Source organism: Syngnathus scovelli, chromosome 2 (assembly GCF_024217435.2).
Source record: "Syngnathus scovelli strain Florida chromosome 2, RoL_Ssco_1.2, whole genome shotgun sequence".
In the NCBI taxonomy this organism is placed as follows: domain Eukaryota; kingdom Metazoa; phylum Chordata; class Actinopteri; order Syngnathiformes; family Syngnathidae; genus Syngnathus; species Syngnathus scovelli.
The window spans coordinates 12499377-12521765 of NC_090848.1; the positions used below are offsets into that span (position 1 = coordinate 12499377).

Genomic DNA, 22389 nt, shown 5'->3' on the forward strand with positions numbered 1-22389 from the left:
CCTCAGTCACTTGACACCTCAAATCAGGCATTTATTGAGGATGGGATGCTTTTATTTCTGTCAAGAAATTGATGAAATCAGGCAACAAGTGTTGGGGTTACAAAACTACAAGTCAAGCATTTCCTTTTTGGTTTAAATTTTTGGGTGGGATAAAAATGAATGCAAAGAAATGTGTTAAAAGATTTTATAAATCTAATTCCAGACTTCATTCCTCATCATCACCTCATGATGTGTCTCCTCCCTTTATTGACCAGCTGCTTTCATCTCAATCTGCAGACAGCTGCTGACTGCTTCCCGGTCCAAATAATGAGGTTTGTATCGTACCACGTTGCCACATGCCTCCATTTTTTTTTTTTTTTTCCACCTTGGTGAAATTCATCTTGTTGCTGGAAGGGGAGCTGATTGCATATTTTGTGACACCACACGAGTGAAGATATATTATGGAGCCATTCATTGTCAAATGAGTATCAGGGGAAATAAAGCAGAGTAATAAAGCACCGTAAGAGAGCCTTGTAATATGGACGACTTAAAAATATTGTCGATGTTTGGATAAAATGCTAATGTTCAATGTTGTGATTGGCTTGAGGAATACAACAATATGAGAAATACAAAGGGTGCAAGTTTGACGTCAATGCAGCCTATAGATGAAGATGAGGAGGAAGGGGGGGTCGACTTTGAGATGACATTGAGGCTGTGTAGATGGGAGTTGAGTCTCAGCTTGTTGATGTTAGACAGTCGCACAAGAAGGCAAAGCGGCTGCTGCCTGCGTTGATTCATCCTCCTCTTCTTTTTCTTCTTCTTCATCCTCTTTTTCTTCCTCCCTTTGGTCTTTTCAGCACCGCTCCTCGGCTGGACAGCTCTTGCGCTTTGGACCCCTTGGACGCTGCATGGTCCCTTTAAGGCTTTTAATGGAAGTAAAACCTATTGATGTTCCAAGACATATTGGGAGTTTACAACTTCATCCACAAGAGGAGGTATCCACACAGATTCGGGGCAGGCTGCGAATCCTCCACATTCACTCCACGTCCACCGTGAGTATATGCGCCAGGTGCTGCTGTGTGTGCGCGTATACGCGTGTGTGCGGGCGGGCGCGGCGTGTGTGTGTGTGATCGCGCGTGCTCGCGAGCGTTTGGAAACAAATGTCTTAATGTATGATTATGATTGTTTTTCGGCAGTGAGTTATAGCACAAGCAATGCATTTATTTGTGCGTGCGTGTGTGTGTGTGCGCGCGCGCGCGTGTGTGCGTGTTGTGCGCCTCTACGATACATTTAATAAAAAAAGAAAAAAAGAAAAATGAGCAGTAATCTTGTTAAATGTGCGGTTGCATTATTGTGCTTGTTTTGCTAATAAGTCGGCCGGACGGCTTGGAGCGATGCGTAAGGCTTTTACGCATTGGACATCCCTTTGTCTCCACGGTGTGTTGTGTCTCCCAGCTGGTGTGAGACCTCTGCGTGCACACTTTTGGAAAAAAGCGTCAAGAGAATCTGCAGGTGGTAATTGGTGGATAGGGCTTTATTATGATTCCCATAGGCTCATCGGAGATTTGCTTCCGCGCGTCTTGCGCTTGCAGTGATTTTTCCAAGTTTTTTTCCTCCCTTATTTTTGTGAATTGTTCGTTTGGTACATTAACTGCTAGACTTTTTTTGTTCTGTGAAAATAATGTGGCTTTAATTGCCGCTCGTTTGAGCGCAATTGTTGTCTGCGTTCACTCCAATATATGACTTGTGTGCGTGCCTGCCTGCGTGCGTGCGTGCGTGCGTGCGTGTGTTCGATTCTAATATGAATGGAACGTTTTTCTTCTTGTTGTCAAAGGTCCTTATTCACACTCGGTTCTTTAATGTCTGTTTGAAATGCGCATATCAAGGCAAAGTAGATTTGCACAGTTAATTGGGTCTATTGCGCCAAACGAGGGGTGCATATAATGCGGTGCAAAATGTGCATACAGTGCTGCCTCATGGTGAGCTGGTTCGGCCCGCCTGAAAAATTAGACCAACTGCTCTATTTACCATACCTGCAGGTTAACGGCGACTGACGATCCGTGTGTACGCGGACTTCTTTTCATCACGCTCGCTCCAAAGATTTGGTGCAAAAACCGCGAAGCTGTTGTCTACGTGGACCGGTGCCGAAGCCTACCGTCCTACTGCCAGGGCCTGTGCCAAAGCCAGAGACATGGCAACCAACGGCACCAAAACGGATGGCCAAGTGACGGAACTGAACGAGGTGGCCGCCAATAATGACAAGCCCAAGTCGCTGGACATCAAGCCTGAAAAGGCAAAAAAGGAGTTGCCAGCTAGAGAAACATGGGGAGGGAAATTTGATTTCCTCCTGTCGTGTGTGGGTTATGCAATTGGACTGGGCAACGTGTGGAGGTTTCCTTATCTCTGTGGCAAAAACGGGGGAGGTAAACAACTTTTTTTGTGTGCTCCACAAGCAAAGTTCCGCCTCATGATTGCATTGACATGCAGGTGTTATTGTGCTGATGTCTGACTTGATCCCCTCTTCCATCTCCATCCAGGGGCCTTCTTGATTCCCTATTTTTTGACCCTCATATTTGCCGGGATGCCATTGTTCCTTCTGGAATGCTCCCTGGGTCAATACACCTCAATTGGGGGGCTCGGTGTGTGGAAACTGGCTCCTATGTTTAAAGGTATAGCTCATCTCCTGATACATATTCAAACAGTAGTAATGTATACAGATAAGTGGAGCGTTTTTTTCATGTGTGTGTGACAGGTGTGGGCCTTGCAGCTGCTGTCCTTTCCTTCTGGCTTAACATTTACTACATTGTAATCATTTCCTGGGCTATTTATTACCTGTACAACTCCTTCACCGCTGTAAGTACACAAGATAAAGATAAAGGATTAAATCAGACACTGGCAGAGCTAGCGGGGGGGCTAAGAGGGCACTGGCCCCACTGAAATATATTTGAACCCCCCACACACACACGCCATTCCAGATCATTGACACTTGGGTATCAAAAGGAGAGACATTTCTAGCTCCGCCAGTGGTTAAACAATCCAATTTATGAATCACAGGCACAATTTTGTGCATGTGTGTTTTATTCCAGGATCTACCATGGAGCTCGTGTAACAATCTATGGAACACAGAAAAGTGTTACACAAATTACTCCATTGCAGACACCACCAATCTCACCAGTGCAGTGGTGGAGTTTTGGGAGTAAGATATCATCCTCCTGTAGCCCTCGATGAATCCCTTGGATAAACAAAAGGCCGGCAGGCTGTCTAACACTCGTATTGTCACTCGCTTTGATTTATAGGCGCAATGTGCACGAAATGACCGATGGCTTGGAAAAACCGGGCCAGCTTCGAGTGCCACTCGCAATAACCCTGGCCATCGCTTGGGTTCTCGTCTACTTCTGTATCTGGAAAGGGGTCAGCTGGACAGGCAAGGTAAGACGTCGACATATGCGCATATCAAGAGCTTTTTGTGCTGTGCCGAGTCCCAATCGGAAGATTTATGTGACCGGAATGCATTATTAATCAGTCTAATATTGCCTCATACATGATTTACAATTCAAGTCAGAATTGTCAATATGAATTTCAACATAGCGGGAGAAAACAGTCGTGCTCACAATCCAACTGTGCCCCACAGTGGCTCCTCTAATTCCAAGCCTCCTGACACTATTAGCGTTGCGTGTGGATCCGCGATAGGAGGAGCAACTATCAGCTATTGGTCGCAATCTGGGTTTGTCATGCCTTTTCTCTCGGAGCGGTTCGCCTCCCCTCACGGGCCCAGATAGTCATTGTCACGTGACCATGGTAAATAAAATTAGACTTGGTCACTAAACATCATATTTGCTCGGCACGTTTGGCAAATAAATACATAGCTCGCTCGCATGCTGTCGGGAATGCGTATGGAGAAGAGGAGATGAACGAGATGAGCTCAGTCAGGCTTCAGCAGCTTTGGTTGTTTAGTCTGACTATTGAAGACACATTAAAAGCGGGAGTCAGTTTACATTTACAGCACATAATTAACCGTGGGGAGAATTAATGGATTAACTGACTTTCTAAGGAATGGCAGAATCTCGTTCTGACATGAAACTGGGCATTTTGGTGTATTTTCTCTCCCCTGCGTTCTGCTTTTGTTGAGGCATTAAAAGAAATGAAGCAAGATTTAAAATGTTGTAACCCAGTATACGTTGAGTTCCATGTTGATTACTTCTTGGCAAATTGAAAAAAGAACGTAAACATGAAGTGAATCTGTTATTGTTGTCAGAATTATCAGTCTTAGTTCTTTCAGAGCAAAGATTACTGGTGTTTTATTTCATGTGAAGGAATTATTAAGGTGCAATTTATTGCAATATATAAAATCCATGTTTTGGAATATGTGTAGTAATTAAATGGCCTGATTTCTTTGCTCATGAAATCGTTATTATTTATGTTGATGAATGTGTCAATATTCAAGTTCATAACACATGAATTGGACCTATCATTAATTTGCATTTTTATGTCGTCATGTGTGTACGCACTTATTCTGGTTATGACCAATATGGATTTGGGACATGATTCTCACGTGTTGAGATTTTGGTGGGCTTTAGCATTTTAAAAATTCCAAATCCAGGCCTTCAAATTCAAGAAATAGGAAAAATATTGGTAACTTTTCTTAAATCCAAGATCGCGATGACAAATGTCTACTGTCATGGAGGACAACAGGAATCATTTGTGTGTGTTTTAGCTTTTGCGTTCAATAAACTTGTTATCAAGAATGATGTTTAACTGGATTTTTCTGGTCAATGTTACAAAATTAAATTCCATATTTAATTTTCTGGCTACTTATACGTTGTTGTCACTGTATTTTACTTATATCAAGACAGATTGGTTGTTTAGTCATTTGTCTACAATGGCGAGTAGCAGTTAAATGAAAGCGGCTGGTCATTAGAATGTTTGCTCATTCTAGTTGGCTTACAACTAAACAATTTGCCAGAAACCTCCTCTTACCAGATATGCCACTCGCCAAAACCAAATGAAACTGAATCAACAGATTTTCAGCAACAATCAGTTGCTCCCAGTTTACAGAATTAACAATCAGTTCATCCATCTCAAATTGTGCACTGCTGATATCTCGCTGATGGCGGCTTCACACTTCACAGGTGGTTTACTTCTCGGCGACATATCCCTACTTCATGCTCTTCATTCTCTTCATTCGTGGAGTGACCCTGCCCGGAGCAAGAGAGGGAATTCTCTTCTACATCACGCCTGATTTCGAAAAGCTCAAAGAATCCGAGGTAACGACAAGCTAGCGCTATGAGATCCTCGATGGGCGGGCATTAGTGGACAGAGCTACCGAATGGGAATATTTGTGCTCCTCTTGTCAGGTATGGCTGGACGCAGCAACCCAAATCTTTTTCTCCTACGGATTGGGATTGGGGTCACTTATCGCTCTTGGAAGCTACAACCCGTTCAACAATAATGTTTACAGGTGAGACGGTGTGGATTGATGTTGGCGTTTAAGATGAATACAAGACAGATTCTTGCTTTTGAAGTCTGTGTACTAAGAGAAAATGAAACATGATTGCAATCTGTGTTTTTCCCAAGCAGCGTGGCTCTGTGTCACATTAATATTCAGTTGCGTTTGTTTCAAAGTGATGTAATATGTTCTGTCCACATGTAAAACGCAATTTTTCTTCACTTGCTTCCACTAGAGACTCTATTATCGTTTGCTGCATCAACTCATGCACCAGCATGTTTGCTGGTTTTGTCATTTTCTCCATTGTTGGCTTCATGGCACACGTGACCAAGAAGGAAATCGCCGATGTAGCGGCTTCAGGTAACGACTCGTCTGTCTTTGTGTGACAAAGATACACCACCAGTAGAGCCACCTTGTTTAAGGGTTTCCATCCTGACTTTCGGCATGAGAATTGATGGAATGTGATTTTGCTATTTGCTTTCCAGGTCCCGGCTTAGCTTTCTTGGCATACCCAGAGGCTGTAACCCAGTTGCCTGTGTCTCCACTGTGGGCTATTCTGTTCTTCTCCATGCTGCTCATGCTGGGGATAGACAGCCAGGTAAGTGGGCTCAGTAACAATCTGCTCATGGAGTGACCTAAATAGTCAAATGCAAATATATCACATGGCAACACACCCCCACCCCTGCCTGCTGCGTGATAAGCATGCAATTTGCTTCTTCTGCACAGTTAGAGGCGAGTTCTGACATTAACTACCAAGATTTTTTTTTAAAGCAATTTTATCACCTCTGTGTGCCTGCAGGTTTCACTGCCTGCAATTTTTTATCCACATATTGTGATATCACAATTCAAAAGCAGCAGAAGAAAGCATTGAGGCAGCTGTGCTGTATGTGGTGATGAGAAAATGAAGCTTCAAATTTGCTTTGTGAACCAGTTGTGGTTTTTGAGTCCTCTAAATGGCATACTGAAAGTTCACGGACTTGAAATTTCTTAAAACCCTTTATTTAAACCAGCAGTAACATCTAGAGAAGTCAATGACAATACCATGACCAAGCTTCATTTTCCCATTGGCTTCATGGTCATTTGTCATCCTGCCCTAACCGGAACACCATCTAAGTCTGATTTAGAAAACGTAACTCTGAACATGCAAGCTGAAATGAGAATATACACGGTAGATATAGAGAGCAATAAATTCACAATTAGCAATAAAGTCTAAATACTCAGCAAGATTTTTGTACAAAATGGCCTTTCATCTCTATGCCTGCTGTTCTCGTCCTTCAGTTCTGCACTGTGGAGGGCTTCATTACTGCTTTAGTGGATGAATTTCCCAGAGCGCTCAGGGGTAGACGAGAGATCTTCATCGCAGTCGTTTGCCTGGTGTCTTATGTGATCGGCCTTTCAAACATCACACAGGTACGGCGGGCAGCTTTCTCTCCAACCTCGTATGGTGTGATATAACGCTGACATTGCACAACTACATTTTTCTGCCAACAGGGTGGGATTTATGTGTTCAAGCTGTTTGACTACTACTCTGCCAGTGGAATGTGTCTGCTCTTCTTGGTCTTCTTTGAATGCATCTCCATATCCTGGTGTTACGGTGTGTATCACTCTTGTCTCACTAAAACCTCGACATTGTTCATTCATTCAGTTGGAGGACCCTTGAAAAGGGGATATAACTGTTGACCGTCAAGGTCGTGAGTGCTCACTCGTCACCTTGCCTCCCTCATCATCATGCGTAGCAAACCTGCAGCAAATTGAAATAGATTGTTCACCCTCCATTTATTTGTCTCTCAGGCGTGGACAAGTTCTACGACAACATCCAGGAGATGATCGGCTACAAGCCTTGCGTGTGGTGGAAGCTGTGCTGGGTGGTGTTCACCCCCCTCATTGTCGGTGTGCGTGAGATCAGTACACTTGACGTGAAAAATGAAGCATGGTGAAAAGTCAATATTAGCTGCCCGCCGCCACGTTGCGATGAGACGCCCGCTACTCGTCATTGGTGTCACAATCAAGCATCAAGTGTCTCATCTCTCCCACAGGGGGTGTTCTTGTTCAGCGCCGTACAAATGGTTCCGCTCACGATGGGAGACTATGTGTTCCCAGGCTGGGGTCAGGGAGTGGGCTGGCTTATGGCACTGTCTTCTATGGTTCTCATACCGGGTTACATGATTTATATGTATCTTGGCCTTAAGGGCACCTACAAAGAGGTATGAGGATTTTGAAGTTTACTTTGGTGAAGTTTGCTCGACTGTTTGTAACCAGTGTGCATTCCTCTGCCAGCGACTTCGGATAATGCTTCAGCCTCCAGCAGTTGTCAGGCGGCCGCAGGAAAACGGACCCGAGCAGCAGGTGGAAACCAATACTGCCAATTTATCCAGCCCCGTTAATCCCGCCAACCCCGCCAGCCCGACCGATCCAGTCCCCGCCAACCCGGCTCCAGCCAACGCAAGCAGCCCCGTAGCCCCTGCTAACCCGGCCCCGCCGCCGGCTAACCCTCCCGCCGCTGCCACTAGCCCTGTGACTTGTCCCACCATCGTGACCACCATCACCACAACCGCCACCACTACGGCCAGTCCGGCCAGCCCTCCCACAACAACAGTCAGTCCAACAATCCCTCCCCCGAACCCAGCGCATCCAGCGGAGCCCGTTAACCCGCCAAACCCAGCCAGCGCGACCTCTAACCTGACCACTGCCGAGGCCAACGTGTAGACAACGAAGAAACCCTCTTGGAGCACGTAGACAAAAGAGAACATTACAACGGACTTACTTCCAAGATTTTAATTGATTCACCTACCTCCGAGGGCAATACCTGATCGAAACAGATTTTCCAACCTAATTTCATTTTCCTACATTTTCAAGCCAACGGTGTCCTATTGTTGGTATGCATTCCGAAAATATCAAAGACTGTTAGTGTGCACCGCTACAACCATAAATCTGAGTATTAAAAAAAATAAAATAAACATACTGTGTAATACTGTGAGAAAAGAAAAAAAATCTAACTAGAGATATAGATTAGAAATATGTTGAATATCTTCATGAATCGAGTAAATACCTGTGTGAATATAGTAGATGAAGTAGTGAACAAAATTGACATTGCTGACAACAGCAAGGGCTGTGTCAATTTTATCGTGGATGTTTACTAAATCTCACACAGTTGTCTCTTTTTCAAAACGTTGCACTCTGTGAGGCAAATTGAAGGCCAGAGCGCAGTCGAGGAGCTCGTGAGAAAGCACAATGCCAATAAGAAGTTAATGTTTAGAAGTCAGCTGGAGCGATCCAGTCATGTTTTTGTGTGAGAGAGACTGTTATTTTTTTCCTTCCTTTTTTCAGTAAAAAAAAGAAAAAAACTTTTATGTGATGGAAACATTTTTAGAATTATTTTTAGGAGGTTTTATACTCTATGTTGTCGATGTGATGGAGGACCAAATCAATAGGCAGACATGCAAAAACGATGCCATGTTAGCATCTGGTTGGCAGAAGCACAGGGTACGAAGGGGTACACAAATAAAAAGGAAAAAATAAAAAAAAGCACAGGGTTAGAGAAAGTGATTTACTAACGTAGACTATCCCTTAATCCTGACAGTCAGCGCTGTTTACGATTTGCATGCTTTCCTCAGGAACATCAGTGAAAAATGTCTGAAATTCCTGACAACAAAAAAAAAAAAAAGATGGCCTTAAGCCAAAACATCAATTTCAACCAAGCCGTGGTCTGTTTACATGACTGGGCGCAACAACTACAACAACAACTAAAGGGCCACATCGTACGCTAGCACAAGAGCCTGGACCAACTCTGTGTTTGAGTCATGACTTTTCTGTACCTGTATGGATCAATATTAGTTTGATCGATACATGTATTCAGCAATACATACGTAGATGTATAAGCGCAGGCCAGTAAGCAAGTGGTCTGCTTCTCTTTTTGTTTCTGCTGTCTTTGCTTCATTTGTGACAAGCACAAAGCTTTAATTTGCCCAGACGTTTACCATAGCGTGCTAGCACCATGCTTGTTAACTTCTGCGGCAGCTAATGCGATAAAAGAATCGGGTTGGGAAAGTAACACGTTCACAGTGCAAAGCAAAACATCGGAGAGGGAATGTGAAATGGCTACAGTTCATGTCCTGTGAATTTTCATTTATTTGTATAAAGTTACTCTACCACGGTTTTCTCTGGAAGTTTGTTGTAAATCCGTACTGTGTAAACATGTAACTGTGAATGTCTGTAATACATTGGAAGTTAATGTCTAAATGTTGAAGAAGAAAAAAAAAAAAATGGAGTTGCTGTTTTCTGCAATAATATTTTTGGTCACAGAAGCTAAAGCACATATCTGACAGAAATATATGAAACGACGAAATGACAATGAAGATACCGATGATTATATTAAAAATAGAAACTATGTCTAGTAAAACAATATTGTTTTGTATATTTTTAACTGTCTCACTGCCTAATGTAAAACATTATATAGACATGATATGTATTTAAATGGTGTCAAATGATAAAGCACGATTGTTATGTTCTACAAACAGAAAAAGAATGAAAAAAAATAAAGAGTTCTAGAAAATATGATGACAACGTGTGCTAAGTAGCAGTCCCAGGATTTTTCAACACTGTTATCAGATGAACTTCTGAATCCTGCAGTAATTGGCTATTGTTCCATCTCGTGATGTTTAAAGTATTTCTATTCAATAGTTGATCACTTTTGAGGAAATGTGGGACAAATAAAAGCACAACAAGGCATAAAGTGGAAATAAAATCCATTGTGTGCGGGTCTTTATTTAAAGCTTAATTTTAACCACAGGAGCAAAGAAGCGAATGGGGGAAAAAAGAAACAAACTACAGACATCAAAAGGAGAACTAGCCGATGTGGGCTATGGTTAAACAGAGCGACCTCGGCCAACAAGAAAAACACCACCACCAAACAGCTCTTGCCCTCGGGCCCTGCTGAGCTCACCAACCCCCGTGTGCGCTCATGTGCATGCGTGTACGTTGGTGCACGCGCTTAAGTCGTCTCTTCCAGCTCTCGCAGTCGCTGCTCCCATTAGCGTCCCGTGTGATAAAAGAGATGCTACCAGCTGACAGCATCACAATGACTCGCCATGGATCAAAGAATGAGATGTCCCCTCCAGTTGCTTGTGGCAAATGGCGTGTGTGTGTGTTTGTGATGTGAGTTGGGAGGATGGAAAGAAAGCTGAGTTTCAAATGACCCGGGTTTGAATAAAGCCCCAATCGCAGCCGATCCGGACCATCGAATGACAATTTAATTAATGATTTTACTCCGTGTTTTGCCGCTCCGCCTGAAAGTTTAAAGGATGTCTGGACTTCCTTCAGTTATGAGTAATATTCACCAAATGACTCTCACTAAAAACTGTTCATAGTCATCAACTGCCTGAAACGGGCAATCCTCATTGTGCAATTTGATTGGTTATTTGAGACCCAAAAAAATATTCAATGTGACTCAGTGTTTTCTTACTGGGCAGCCCGGGTCCATTTTGCGTCCAGATCACAGTGAGGGGACATTGTTTGAAATTTCTTGGCACTTTGCTGCAACCCTATTTTTAAATTTAAAAAAAAAAAAAAGTGCTCGCAGTGTGGCCGTGAGAGAGGACTATGGAGAAGCAAACTGATGATCCATGATGCTTTTATGAAAGGATGACAGAACACCGACGCTTATGAAGTCGCACAGATGAATCCTTTAGCCCGCTGAAAGCAAGAGAAACTCATTCTGCTGCAAACTTTAAAATACTGATCATTATTTCCACTTTATACCTCTGTTTTTACCCCAATGCCAGCCTGCCGCTTTTTTTCTTCATCTTCTGTATTTTAATGCTCTATTGGTGCCATGTTGTGGGTCAGTGAACCTGCACATATCTTAGTGAAGATGGTATGAGATCATTTGTGACATTTTTCCTCTCATGCGTTGAATTTGGCCTAGACTTCTGTCTGAGGTACGCTCACCCGAGAACTCAAAGCAAATACATTAATGAGTAACTAATCTTTGCAGATGCATGAATCTCCATATCAATGTAATCAGAGGATGTTGTGTGCGTGGCTATTTCCAGAAAAGGGGCTGAGAGGATGTCAAGCATGCAAAGCCTCTCTGCATACATGCTAATCGGGCACCATTTTCTAATGCGACTGTAAACTTGACTCAAATAAACTTCTCTCGCTCTCCTTTTTGTTTTGTTCATATGCACATGCATGCACCCCTATGAATAATGGCTGCTCACTCGGACATGTGAAAGACTGAGTTTGCTGTTAGCGCCTGTGATTTTGTGACATTGGAAAAAAAGCACAGAAGTTCCAAAATTGCACTTAGATGTGCTCTGTAAAGATGCAAAATTAGGCAGCGCAATGTTGAACAGGTTTGAAAAATCCTATCGTGTGTACCCGATTCACCTTTCTTTCTTTCTTTGTTTACCACTAATCACTGACAACCTTAATGTATTATGATGCAAAATAAAAAATAACTGAACAGAAAACCGCAACACATTAATACGGTAGTTCTGTGCTCAAAAACGGTTCTGATACTCTAATAAGATGTCATTCATGCAGCCTGACACATGGCGCATACGCTTTTAGAGAAGCACAAACAAGCTCATTCATTACTGTGTCTGGCTTACTCTCTTCCTTGAACGGCGCACACACAGGCATATGATGATTAAGAGGTCTGAAGGCCCCCGGGGGAGACTCGGACTCCGGGCAGCCGTGAATCACAGCTATGATGTGGCACATGCTTTCTATTCTGATCGGTCAGCGAAGTTTGGGAGCCGTGTTCACTAATAAGTGATCAAGGCCGCAACAGACACGGACGGCCCCCCTTCCTGGAGTTTACAGGGGAAGGCACCCAAACGGGATGCGCATTGCAAGCTTAAGAGGTAGTGAGGGTCAAAATGGAGTAAACACAAATTGAAATGGACAATCACACTTGCTTTTTTCCTGTGCATACAAAAGAAAGGGGCGTTTGCGTCATTGTGGGAGTGAACACAGCCGTGACATTTCAAAAGCAGAAATAAATTCACTTAACAATTACTTGCAAAGTTTCTCATGGTTTTCTTCTATTTAATTTGAAAGGAAAGCTCGTGTTATTTGCTTGAGTTCACGTCCCATTTCTTTTGCAGGAAGACAAATCTGTGTGCTGAAAGTTCCTGCGAACTGCCAAACACATCCAAGGGCAGTGTAACAAGAAAGGGGGGCGGCTAACATAGCGTGTGACACATCACACCCTATCACTCTGCCTCACAGATGACCAGCCGCTTGCGTATGCCGCATGCATCACTGGATCCCAAACCAGACACTGTCAGGTGTGATAACGGTATGAGAGGCAAAACCTACTCGGACGACTCTGAACTCCCCTGCCCCCAACAATTAATCTGATGCTGCAGCCACAGTTTGGTTGTGCACTACTGCAATGAGCTGCTTTTTCCTTGGGGTTAACCTGCTCTGACCCAAACTGTGCCCAACTGATACCGCAGCCACTTTGGACCAGCGAAGCGATGCCAGTCAGTGAGGGTTGAACAGAGATAGTAGTTCTGCTTATTCAAGTGAATCAAAAAACATCTCCCCTCTGAGGAGGCTTTGACAGACCAAGACGGCGGCGTGTGTGCTTAGCCGTACGTGTCATACTAGACAACTTAAATAATAGCAGAGCAGTAATGTTTTTTTTCTTTGTCCCTAAGCTATTGTATATTTGCACACAACAGAGGCTTGAACATTTTTTTTTATTTTGTCATTTGTACCCTTTGGTCCCTCCACTGTGCATTTGACATTGGAGGTGCATTTTCCTCCAGCACAAACTCATTATTTCAATCCTCACTCTGCAGTAGACAGGCTCGGCCCCTCTGACAGCATTTTATACTCTTCTTCTCTTTTTAATCCTCTTCCTCCCTCCTCTCTGTCACTATTTCTCCCACTTAATAGAGACCTTTGTTTTTGTCTGCAAAAAAAAAGCTTTCAGCAGTGCTATTTTCTCTCTCTCGCACTCTCTTGGCCTTCTCTTGCGAAAAATGCTGAGCGGAAACCCTGCGGTGAGAAAAATATATATTTCGGCATGATTGCATCAGTTATTCAATAGCAATTTCAAGAGAGGCAGTACATCAAAGATGAAAATATCAAAGTTGAGATTAATGAAATATTTTTGTAGCTTTACTCAAGAGGGAGGAATTGATATTCATTTATTAAAATTAGCCTCCGCCCGCTACCTGCTCGATTCCTCCCCAGACCGGGTTAACATTCATTTGTACGTGATGACACAAATAAATGACGGCGAGCACATCAAAAAGTCAAGTCTAGGATCGGCGCGCTTGCGGCATCTTAAATCTTCTTCACTCAACTTGTGATCATTCGTAGTTGGTTACATTTTGATTTCGAAATTGAAGCGCAAAAGCTAAGCAGATTTGAAGGGAGCCTACTATAAGGCCACTGGGATGGATGCCATGCAACAATGGGATGGTGGAAGCGAAGAGGAAGTCAGCGAGGAGCAATCCTGTGCTGGATTCTTCGCTTTGATCTGGAGTGCGGGAAAGCGAGCGTTATGTAACGTCTTGGGCGCACACATGGCTGACTGTGTGACTGCCAAACACACAGAGGGGGGGAGTTGTAGTGGGTTATGGGGGTGCTATGGTAAATGGGAATGGAGCGTGTGTGGTTGTTCAACACTGGCAAGGAGGAAGAGATATGACCACGGACGGCGGCAGCAGATTGGACGTGGGAGTGGAAAATATTGCTGCTCAAATTGGTGTTGGGTCACTTTCCTTATTAAAGCAGCTCAGTCAAGCGAGCATAACGTCGGCCTTAATGGACCTCTTAATGAGACATGGAAATGTCCTTGAGTGACGATGGCAACATTTAGTTCATGCGCATCGCCGTCATTAGGGGCAAGTGGGGCAATGGCCCACCAGATCCATCAGATGGATCGTGTCGTGCGGAAAATAATCTTCTTACTTTGGAGTAATAAGAGTAGTGATTCGTTTGTAAAATTATGTATGGGAATAAAATTATGGTTTGATTTTAAAGCTTTTATTTAGACTACACAAATTTGATGAAGGGGCCCAATAAATGACATTACAGCAAACACAATCTCGTTCACTCTAGAGTGGGGGTGTTATTTCCTCCCTATATTCAATAATAAATAATTTAGGAACTTTTAGGGAGGAGGGGCGGTCAGGTTCATTGTGAGGTAATTTTTAAGGTTTAATTATCTATCCGTATTTCGAACTGCTTCATCCTCACACGGGTTAATTATTTTTCCCAATGTATTTTAAAATGCAAATTTTGTGGGCGAGGCTGCAATTAATTGTCCAGTAAATTAATCATTTAAATTGATTGATTAGCTTGTTCCATCTTCTGATTGGATTGGTTGTCGACTATGTTTTTAAATGGCTGATTGGTTCCAAAATCCTGATTGTGTAAATCCTATATTTATTCATAATGGGGGGACGGACGGATGGATGGACGAAACGCAAAGATTAGTTCGGCTGGGGCTTATTGGCTGCATGTTCTTGCGTGCCAGATGGCTTGCAAATCAATCATTAACAAATCAATCAATTATGAATAAATGGATGCATTGCCAAGACTATCAATAGGAAATACTGTGCAGACATGTGCGCGGCGCCCATGGCCAAACAATGGTCCAAATGAGTACAACGATAGAGGTCAAAGTCGCACAGCAATCACCTTAAAGGAGACATGTATCGGCACACGCGTGAAACATGTGGGCGGGGGGGCCCACGAGCAGACCCCGGTCAAGGAGGAACTGTCTGAGCAGGTGGGAAGAGGATGTGAGGGGAAAAGAGTGATCAGTCGTGAGTTGGTGGTGGTGCACCGCTGAAAGCTGATGTTGAGATGGCCTGACAGGGTCTGTTTGTGTTCAGCGGGAGACTGTGATCCACAGTGACCGCATCTTGTCTTCCCTCCACAAAGGTTATGCCATTGCCAGCAGTCCACGTGACACAATGAATGAGCTGCAATGTCTTAAGCTCGAGATGTTCATCAGGTCCATTTTTCTGCCTGTTACGGTGCGCTCCACGTTAAAGAGGACTATGTTGGCAAATCCATCGAGGTTGTTTGCGTTTGCGACCAATTGTGAGGCCGGGGCTGCATTTTCAAAATGACGTACTCTGTAATCTGGCGTGTTAGGCTGTCAGATCAGGGTGCATGATCTTGCCAGCATGACTCAAGTCTGCCCGTGAGCCACTTCCTCTCCCTGTGCATCTACTCCAGTTGCTTGTATGATCTATTTTAGATTCTTTAGCCCAAGGATGTGTGCGCATCATCACAGCAGAGAGCCACTGAAGAAAGACGGCGAGAAGGGGGGAATAGATAATGCTCAAATAATCTACAGGCAATCATGCAAATTCCCCAGACGTTGAGCGCTCGGGGATGCTGCCGATTGGGGTGCATTCCGTTCGGGCACAACAAATTTGGAATTACGGAATCATCAACCATTTGTGAAGACTAATACGCGAGCCAGTTTGTGACATTTGCAGTTTTTATACCGTAGTAGAATCCTGCATTTGTACAATTGGATTAATTAGAAGTCTGTAGCACATGTAAAGTGGCGCTGTGGTGAAACCCCTTCATTGGTTCTCGCCATTCACGTAAACCATGAAGAGCAAATTGAAACGACGGCCCAATAGCTTGCTCCTGTATTGTAAGCGGTTATCAAGATGTCATGCTCCTGGTGGCCGCCATGCACTGAAAGAAGCCCAAGATGAAATTGCCGTGACCCTGATGAGTCATCTTGAGTTAGATGCTCTTTTCATGTCACACGGCTGATGAAACCTGATGTCTGAGTAGGTCTATGTGAGTGATTGGTTTTGCACACAAAGAAAAATGTGCATGTTTCAGCCATCATGCCACAAGAGTAGCTTGGCTTCTTCGGAAGGCATAATGCATTATAATATGGGAGATTGTAACTAGATGGGGTGGGGGGCAGATTCCATCCTGAGGGGGTTCAGGTAAAAATTGATGAGCGAGACAAGAGGAAAAAAATATTTCTTTTCTCGTTTGACAATTTCTTTATGAATGGTGCATCTTTTCCAGTTACTAGGAGACACAGCAATCTCACCTGAAAAGAGATGCACAAATCTTTGTTTGAGCCAAGTTTGGCTAGTGGGTGGACACTGCCACCTGGTGGTAGCAAAGACAACTTTAAAGAAATGTGAAGTCAATCTCATAATTGAGTGATGAAGTTTTTCCTTAACAGCTGCAATCGTTCTAACAAGTACACCAAAGAGCGATTGCAGCCAAGCGTTTAGAGAGTAATCATGTTATCGCTGCGAGTGCCTCAAAAGGTTGTGCAACTAATTATTCATGATACAAACATTGTTGTCCAGGCCAGTTTGGTGCATTTTTTTGTTTCTTTGTAAACAACACAAACACGACTTTTTCGTGTTTGTGTTGTTTAGAAAGAAACAAAAAAACGCATTTGGTTCATAATTTCTTGTGCAAAATTGCTGCGGCACAATCAAGAGCAAAAGCCTGCTCTCAATCAGAGGCACTTTGGCCAAAAATAGTTCACCCTTGAATGCCAAGTGAACGTTTTACCGTCATCCGAACAGTCACACAAAAAGCACACAAAGTTGAGATTTTGTGTTTATTTGGAAGACAATCATTATAAAACAGTGGTATTTTCTTCCAGAGAAATATGAACCCAAGTGTACAAATGCATCGTATTTCCTCATCTATGTGAAGATACATGACTCGGGGACTTGGGTACAGTCTGTCTAAATAAAGAAATTAAATAACAATGGGCTGATACCCCAAATATGAGTTAAAAATCTGCTTGTGTCAAACAAGTCAAATCGGTGATAACCCCTTCCCTCCCCTCCAGCCTATTTTAGACTCTTAACTAGTCTCGCAGACATCTGACTGACACTTTGCCGAGCTTTTTATGCAAAAAAACGATGTGTCCCTGCACGTTCATCATCTCAAAACTGTGGGGATAGTAATCAAGCGATACAAAAGATGAAAGGCATGGTAAGAGAATAGGGAACTTCCATGCTACATATGAATATGCCTCACACAATAGAAACAAAATACACATGATCATTCCGCTCTGCGCAATGATGGTCATGTAAGAGTACAGTAAAATATAAACAAGAGTGTAACAGCTCCAAAAACGTTGATTAATACAAATGTATGGGGATTATCTGAATATTACAGGATATATTTTTTTTTATCTATAAAATCTTATCTATAAAATTTATAATCCCCCGTCAATGAATGTTGACAAACATTAAGCTACTGTGATCTTGTCAAATGATTTTTTTTTTTTTTTTTAACAAACTATTAAAACAAAAACTTAAAGTCTATACCTTGACTCATTAGTCAAACAATGACTCAGTTTTGGTCAGTTTTGTCTCTGAAAAAATCTAACAGTATGTTACTGACAGTAGGGGGCGACAATTTCAATGACAATGATTTTTTTTTAAAAAACAAACTATTAAAACAAAAACTTAAAGTCTATACCTTGACTCATTAGTCAAACAATGACTCAGTTTTGGTCAGTTTTGTCTCTGAAAAAAATCTAACAGTATGTTACTGACAGTAGGGGGCGACAATTTCCTCTGCTCTGTTGCCAAATTGTGTTTTAATTACAGGCCACACCAATTGTCATTCACGCCAGAGTTTCAAAGAAATCTTTTCAATTTAATTTCTGGTAACTGGAGATGGGCTTCAAATAAATTGAGAATTAGCTTTTCCAAGAAAATTCAACAAACCAATATGCCCAGATTAAATAGAGTCAACACCAACAGCAGCTCCTTTTTAATAGCTTTCAGTCACATGCGAAGGTGTAGCATCCGGCTACACGGAGTAATGAAGCGACGTTGCCTAGCTAGCTAACGGCATTCAGACAACCTTTCCAGAGGCTGCGCTTTCAAGAAGATGCCAACGTGCACACCTCCCACCATAATGTGAAACAGATACATCAAAAATATAGAGTACAACTGTACCAGCAGTGAGTATTTGTTAGATAAAAAATAAATTCTGAGCAAGGTTTGTGATAGAATCCAGCTATTTGAAACATGCTTTTGAGTTACAGATATCAATTAAGATTAGATTATGTCCTAGAACAATTAACTACATTTATTTAACAGTGGAGTGGAGTCCAGTTCAAGGGCGTAGGATGGGGGGAGGGTCTCAATTGGACTATTGGGTTCCGAATCACAAACTGTTTCGTAAACCACTCAAAATGTAACACTGCAAACGAGACAGGGAGTGTATCTTCAAGTAATACAGAAGCAAAAGTGGTGTGGATTTAAATCTGAAGGCATTTAGCCATAAAAGCATGTACGGCTTGCATGCTGAAAGGCAAGTTGAAGTTTCTTTGGCTACAAAGGCAGGTAAACAAACAGCTCTGAAAAAAGGTGACAATTGTTTCTTGTTCATTCTGCTTTTCTTATTAGCAAGACAAAACAAATCAATCCATTGATAATTACTTAACACTGGAGTAATTTCTTTTGACTTTAATTTGTAAGGCAAGGGATTGGAGTTTAGACTCAGGAAGACAAAAACCTTGTCTTATATTGTTCCTGGCTGCAGAGATTTGATACTAGTAATTGGAACCTTTTTTTCTCACCTCTTCATGGATCTGCTTCAGGGGTCTGGTGACCCCCACCTTTGGCCTTGATCTGGATCCAGGCGTCTCCCAGCGCCTTGGCAAAGTGGTCATCCACTGAGCCCGTGATTGAGACGGAGTTGGACGCCGGGTTGGTCACAGGTTCTTCTGCTTTGTAGTTTTTCCCCAGGCTACGGCGGAAGTGTTCCTCAATCACGGGATCGCAAACTGTGTTAGCTGAAACAAAAAAATTGCATGTTAAAAACCACAAAGTTTCGGGGATTACATGAAGCAGTCCAAAACGTCCAATATAGTAGCTTACAGGGCATGTCATTATTTTGATACTGAATCGCCTTAAATCTTGCCATTGATGTTTGCACTTTTATTCCTTATACAGACTGACTAATCGAATGCTGGAAAATGAATTTTTACCGGTCTTATTTTAAATGACTTTTGTAGGAGCTGGAGTCGTTTTGACAGTGGGCAAGGACAACAGACATGCACAACAGCGGAAGTCTACATAACTAAAGCAAGGGTGACACCTAGTGATAAAATTTAAAACGGCCATTAAATTATATTTGACAGTTTCAGGCTGTCACAAAGGCCACTTTATTGTTTTGTTGTAGCCTTCTATATTGAGATAAAGTAGTTATATAACTAGATAAAGCGGGTCCTCATTTTATAATGACGTGACTTACAAATTACATGCAATGAAGTAGTTTGCGCAGCGGCTAAAGAATTTTTTTTATTCAACCTTTATTTAACCAGGAAAGTCCCACTAAGATTAAAAACCTCTTATACAAGGGAGTCCTGGTCAAGAGGCAGCAAAAGTTGCATTTACAGAGCTTAATAAAACTTATATAAACATTATAAAAAAACAGTCGGCGCCCAGTACAAGAAAGCACCCTCAGAACAACTTCCAATAAGTGACGACAAAGAGCTTACTTACTCTTTCTCTCATCAGAGGTTGAGCTTGGAGAGCAGCCATTCATGTGGCAGTGAGAGAGTTGACAATTGCGGTTACTTGCAGGAGCACAGATGATAACAGAGGGCCGATTCTGAAAAAGAAAACATTTAGTTCGAGAAACAAAGTTAAGAGGTTGGGTTCTCGTTTAGGATGACTCACTCAATCAAGCACACATCTCCCGTAAAACAGACGCTCATGTTCTTGTGAGTGAAAAAGACGTGCTGACCACGTACGTACCTGCTGCCGCTCAACAGCTGCACTGGCAGTGGACCTCTCCCTGCCCCCAACTGCGTTGTCAAGGCTGCTTTTGGTCAGAGCCAGCGGCTGGTCCACAGCATAGCCAGAAATAGAAGCATACAGATGGTTCCCATGGAGACCGTTGGAGGAAGAGCTGATGTGCTCCGCAGGACTGTGGCACAGGCTCCAGTGTTCATTGCGGTTGTCTCCAGCAGAGGGACGAGCCCTAGATAACGATAAGAATAACGTAACCAGAGTACAGAACTGCAGCAGATATATTTGAAGTTTACAGTAAGCCTTGCTGACCCGTGTGTCAATAATCTCAATGTTTCATATAGCTAACGGAACAATCATTTCAAATGAATGATGGTAGCAGGAGAGAGCTCAATCGTTGCACTAAGGGAACTTACAGGTGAGTTGCAAAAAGTCTGCTCATTTTAGTCATGTGGTCATCATCACAATTCATCGGATCCTTTGTTGTTTGTTCATCACCATACTTCCGTTTGCTTGGACAGAGAGGCGGCGGCCCGCTTATGCTTGATATAGCAGAGGGCAGCGAGGGTGTCCTGGACTCATCTGTTGGAATAACCATCAAATATGAATAAAATATCACAGCAGGCGCATAAACACACACTGCATTTAATGAACTCCAAGCAAACTGGTTAAGTCTACAAAAGGATAGGTGTGCCCCGCAATGTAATTACCCAACTGTCCCTATTATTAGCAAATCTGGCAGTAACACAGATGCCAAGCAACACCTTGGATGAAAATGACACAATAAATCATTGTGATGAGTTTGACAGGACACTTGTAAGGGCGCTGATGGGACACTCAAGAGTGCACTGTGGAGCAGTGGAAAAGTCATACGGAAATACGATGTAGACTTATCGAGATAAGCATGATGCCTGTGATAACCCCCATATTGCAATGATTAAATGAGTACTCTTAACAGCATGTTATGTTGCGCATATCAGAATCTAATTTAAGTAAATTATTTGCCGAATGTATGCTGAGAAAGTCACCTCCGTAGTGCAGTCTCCCGATGTTGTTGTTCATCTTGTCCAGGTACTGAGAGTTCAACAGGTCCATTCTAGGCAACAGCATTTACACGAACAGGCTGGCTGCTAACATCGACGCTAGCAGGCATCACCGGTCAAGACAACAAACGTATTTCCTAAAGAATCGAAGTTGTAGAAATCAGTTGTTTGGGTGACGTTCTAAGCACTTCGGATATGAAAAGTCTGCCTTCTCCGGATTTTAGCTAGCATGTTTTAAAGGCGCCCAACAAAACAACGATAGCCTAAAAGCTAATTCATCGGCTAGTGTTTCACTTGTCACATTGTTAACCCGGTCGTCAATTTGTTGCCATTATAAGAATCAAACATTTTAAATATAGTTTTACAGTTAGCACTCGAATGTCTTACTACTTGTGATAAAGTTGCTAGCTAACTTTAGCATGCGCACCAACTAGCCGCCAGCTCGTCGCCAACTTTTTCGTTGTCTTTGTTATTCCGTCCAAATAAACACACCCGCCGACTTACAGTTAAGCTGCGGTGCGTTCACTGTGTCCCGCAACAGTAACGCTGGCCGTCAGTATAATTTGTACAAAAGCGTCTAGTTTTCCAAGCACGACAAAAACATGATTATAGCCCAACTTGCGTCTGTCTCCGTATGTGGACAAAGAGCTCTTGTGGCGCCCTACTGGACGAGACACGCCACAGCTTTACGCTTTTATAGGGAAATTCGAAAACTATAAACATTGTTAAATTAACTATAATGAGCATTGTTAGTTTTGCAAAGACATTTTTGATCACCTCCACTAGTGTATTCCAGTACATTGAGAATATTTGAGACATTTGAGAATAATTTAACATTTGAGAATAATTTTCTATTTTTTGAGACTTGCCTGTGATTTAGGGCTATATAAATAAACTTGACTTGACTTGACTTGAGTACATTATGCACTGAAAATCTTGTTGCCACAACTTGCCAGTGAGTGTAAATAAAATCTTATGCTCCTTATATAGATTATCTGTGCACTCCTTTATAGAACACTTCTCGAACTTTATAGATTTTTTTTTTCTCTCCGTCTCAATCAAGCCTTCTGTGATCTGTAAGGAGTTAGAGCTTATTGTTTCTTTCGGAGGAAAATGTCTTCTGAATCACAAACAAAAACTAAATAAAAATGTGCACTTGTTTGAGAGTGTGCAA

At 42.6% G+C, this 22389-nt stretch overlaps 2 protein-coding genes across 3 annotated transcripts; one reads left to right on the plus strand and one right to left on the minus strand.

Annotated features, from left to right (window-relative positions):
- Positions 1-721: 721 nt before the first annotated feature.
- LOC125987802 (sodium- and chloride-dependent GABA transporter 1) lies at positions 722-10169 on the plus strand. Its single transcript, XM_049752298.1, has 15 exons — positions 722-1031; positions 2019-2402; positions 2517-2648; positions 2732-2832; positions 3066-3175; positions 3276-3408; positions 5109-5243; positions 5334-5437; positions 5661-5785; positions 5911-6023; positions 6704-6835; positions 6917-7019; positions 7217-7317; positions 7462-7629; positions 7703-10169. Exons 2-15 carry the CDS (start codon positions 2171-2173, stop codon positions 8129-8131), a joined length of 2118 nt encoding a protein of 705 aa, XP_049608255.1. The 5' UTR covers positions 722-1031; positions 2019-2170; the 3' UTR covers positions 8132-10169.
- Positions 10170-16995: 6826 nt separating this feature from the next.
- Positions 16996-21889, minus strand: vgll4a (vestigial-like family member 4a). 2 transcript variants are annotated; one of them, XM_049752300.1, is made up of 6 exons: positions 21643-21889; positions 21201-21352; positions 20589-20754; positions 20179-20404; positions 19924-20032; positions 16996-19211 (listed from the first exon to the last, which is right to left on the minus strand). In XM_049752300.1, the coding sequence occupies exons 2-6, from the start codon at positions 21280-21282 to the stop codon at positions 19000-19002; spliced, it is 795 nt and encodes a 264-aa protein (XP_049608257.1). In that variant the 5' UTR covers positions 21283-21352; positions 21643-21889; the 3' UTR covers positions 16996-18999. The 2 variants fall into 2 exon arrangements, with proteins under 2 accessions (XP_049608257.1, XP_049608256.1); XM_049752299.1 differs by having other exon boundaries at positions 21720-21888.
- Positions 21890-22389: the final 500 nt, after the last annotated feature.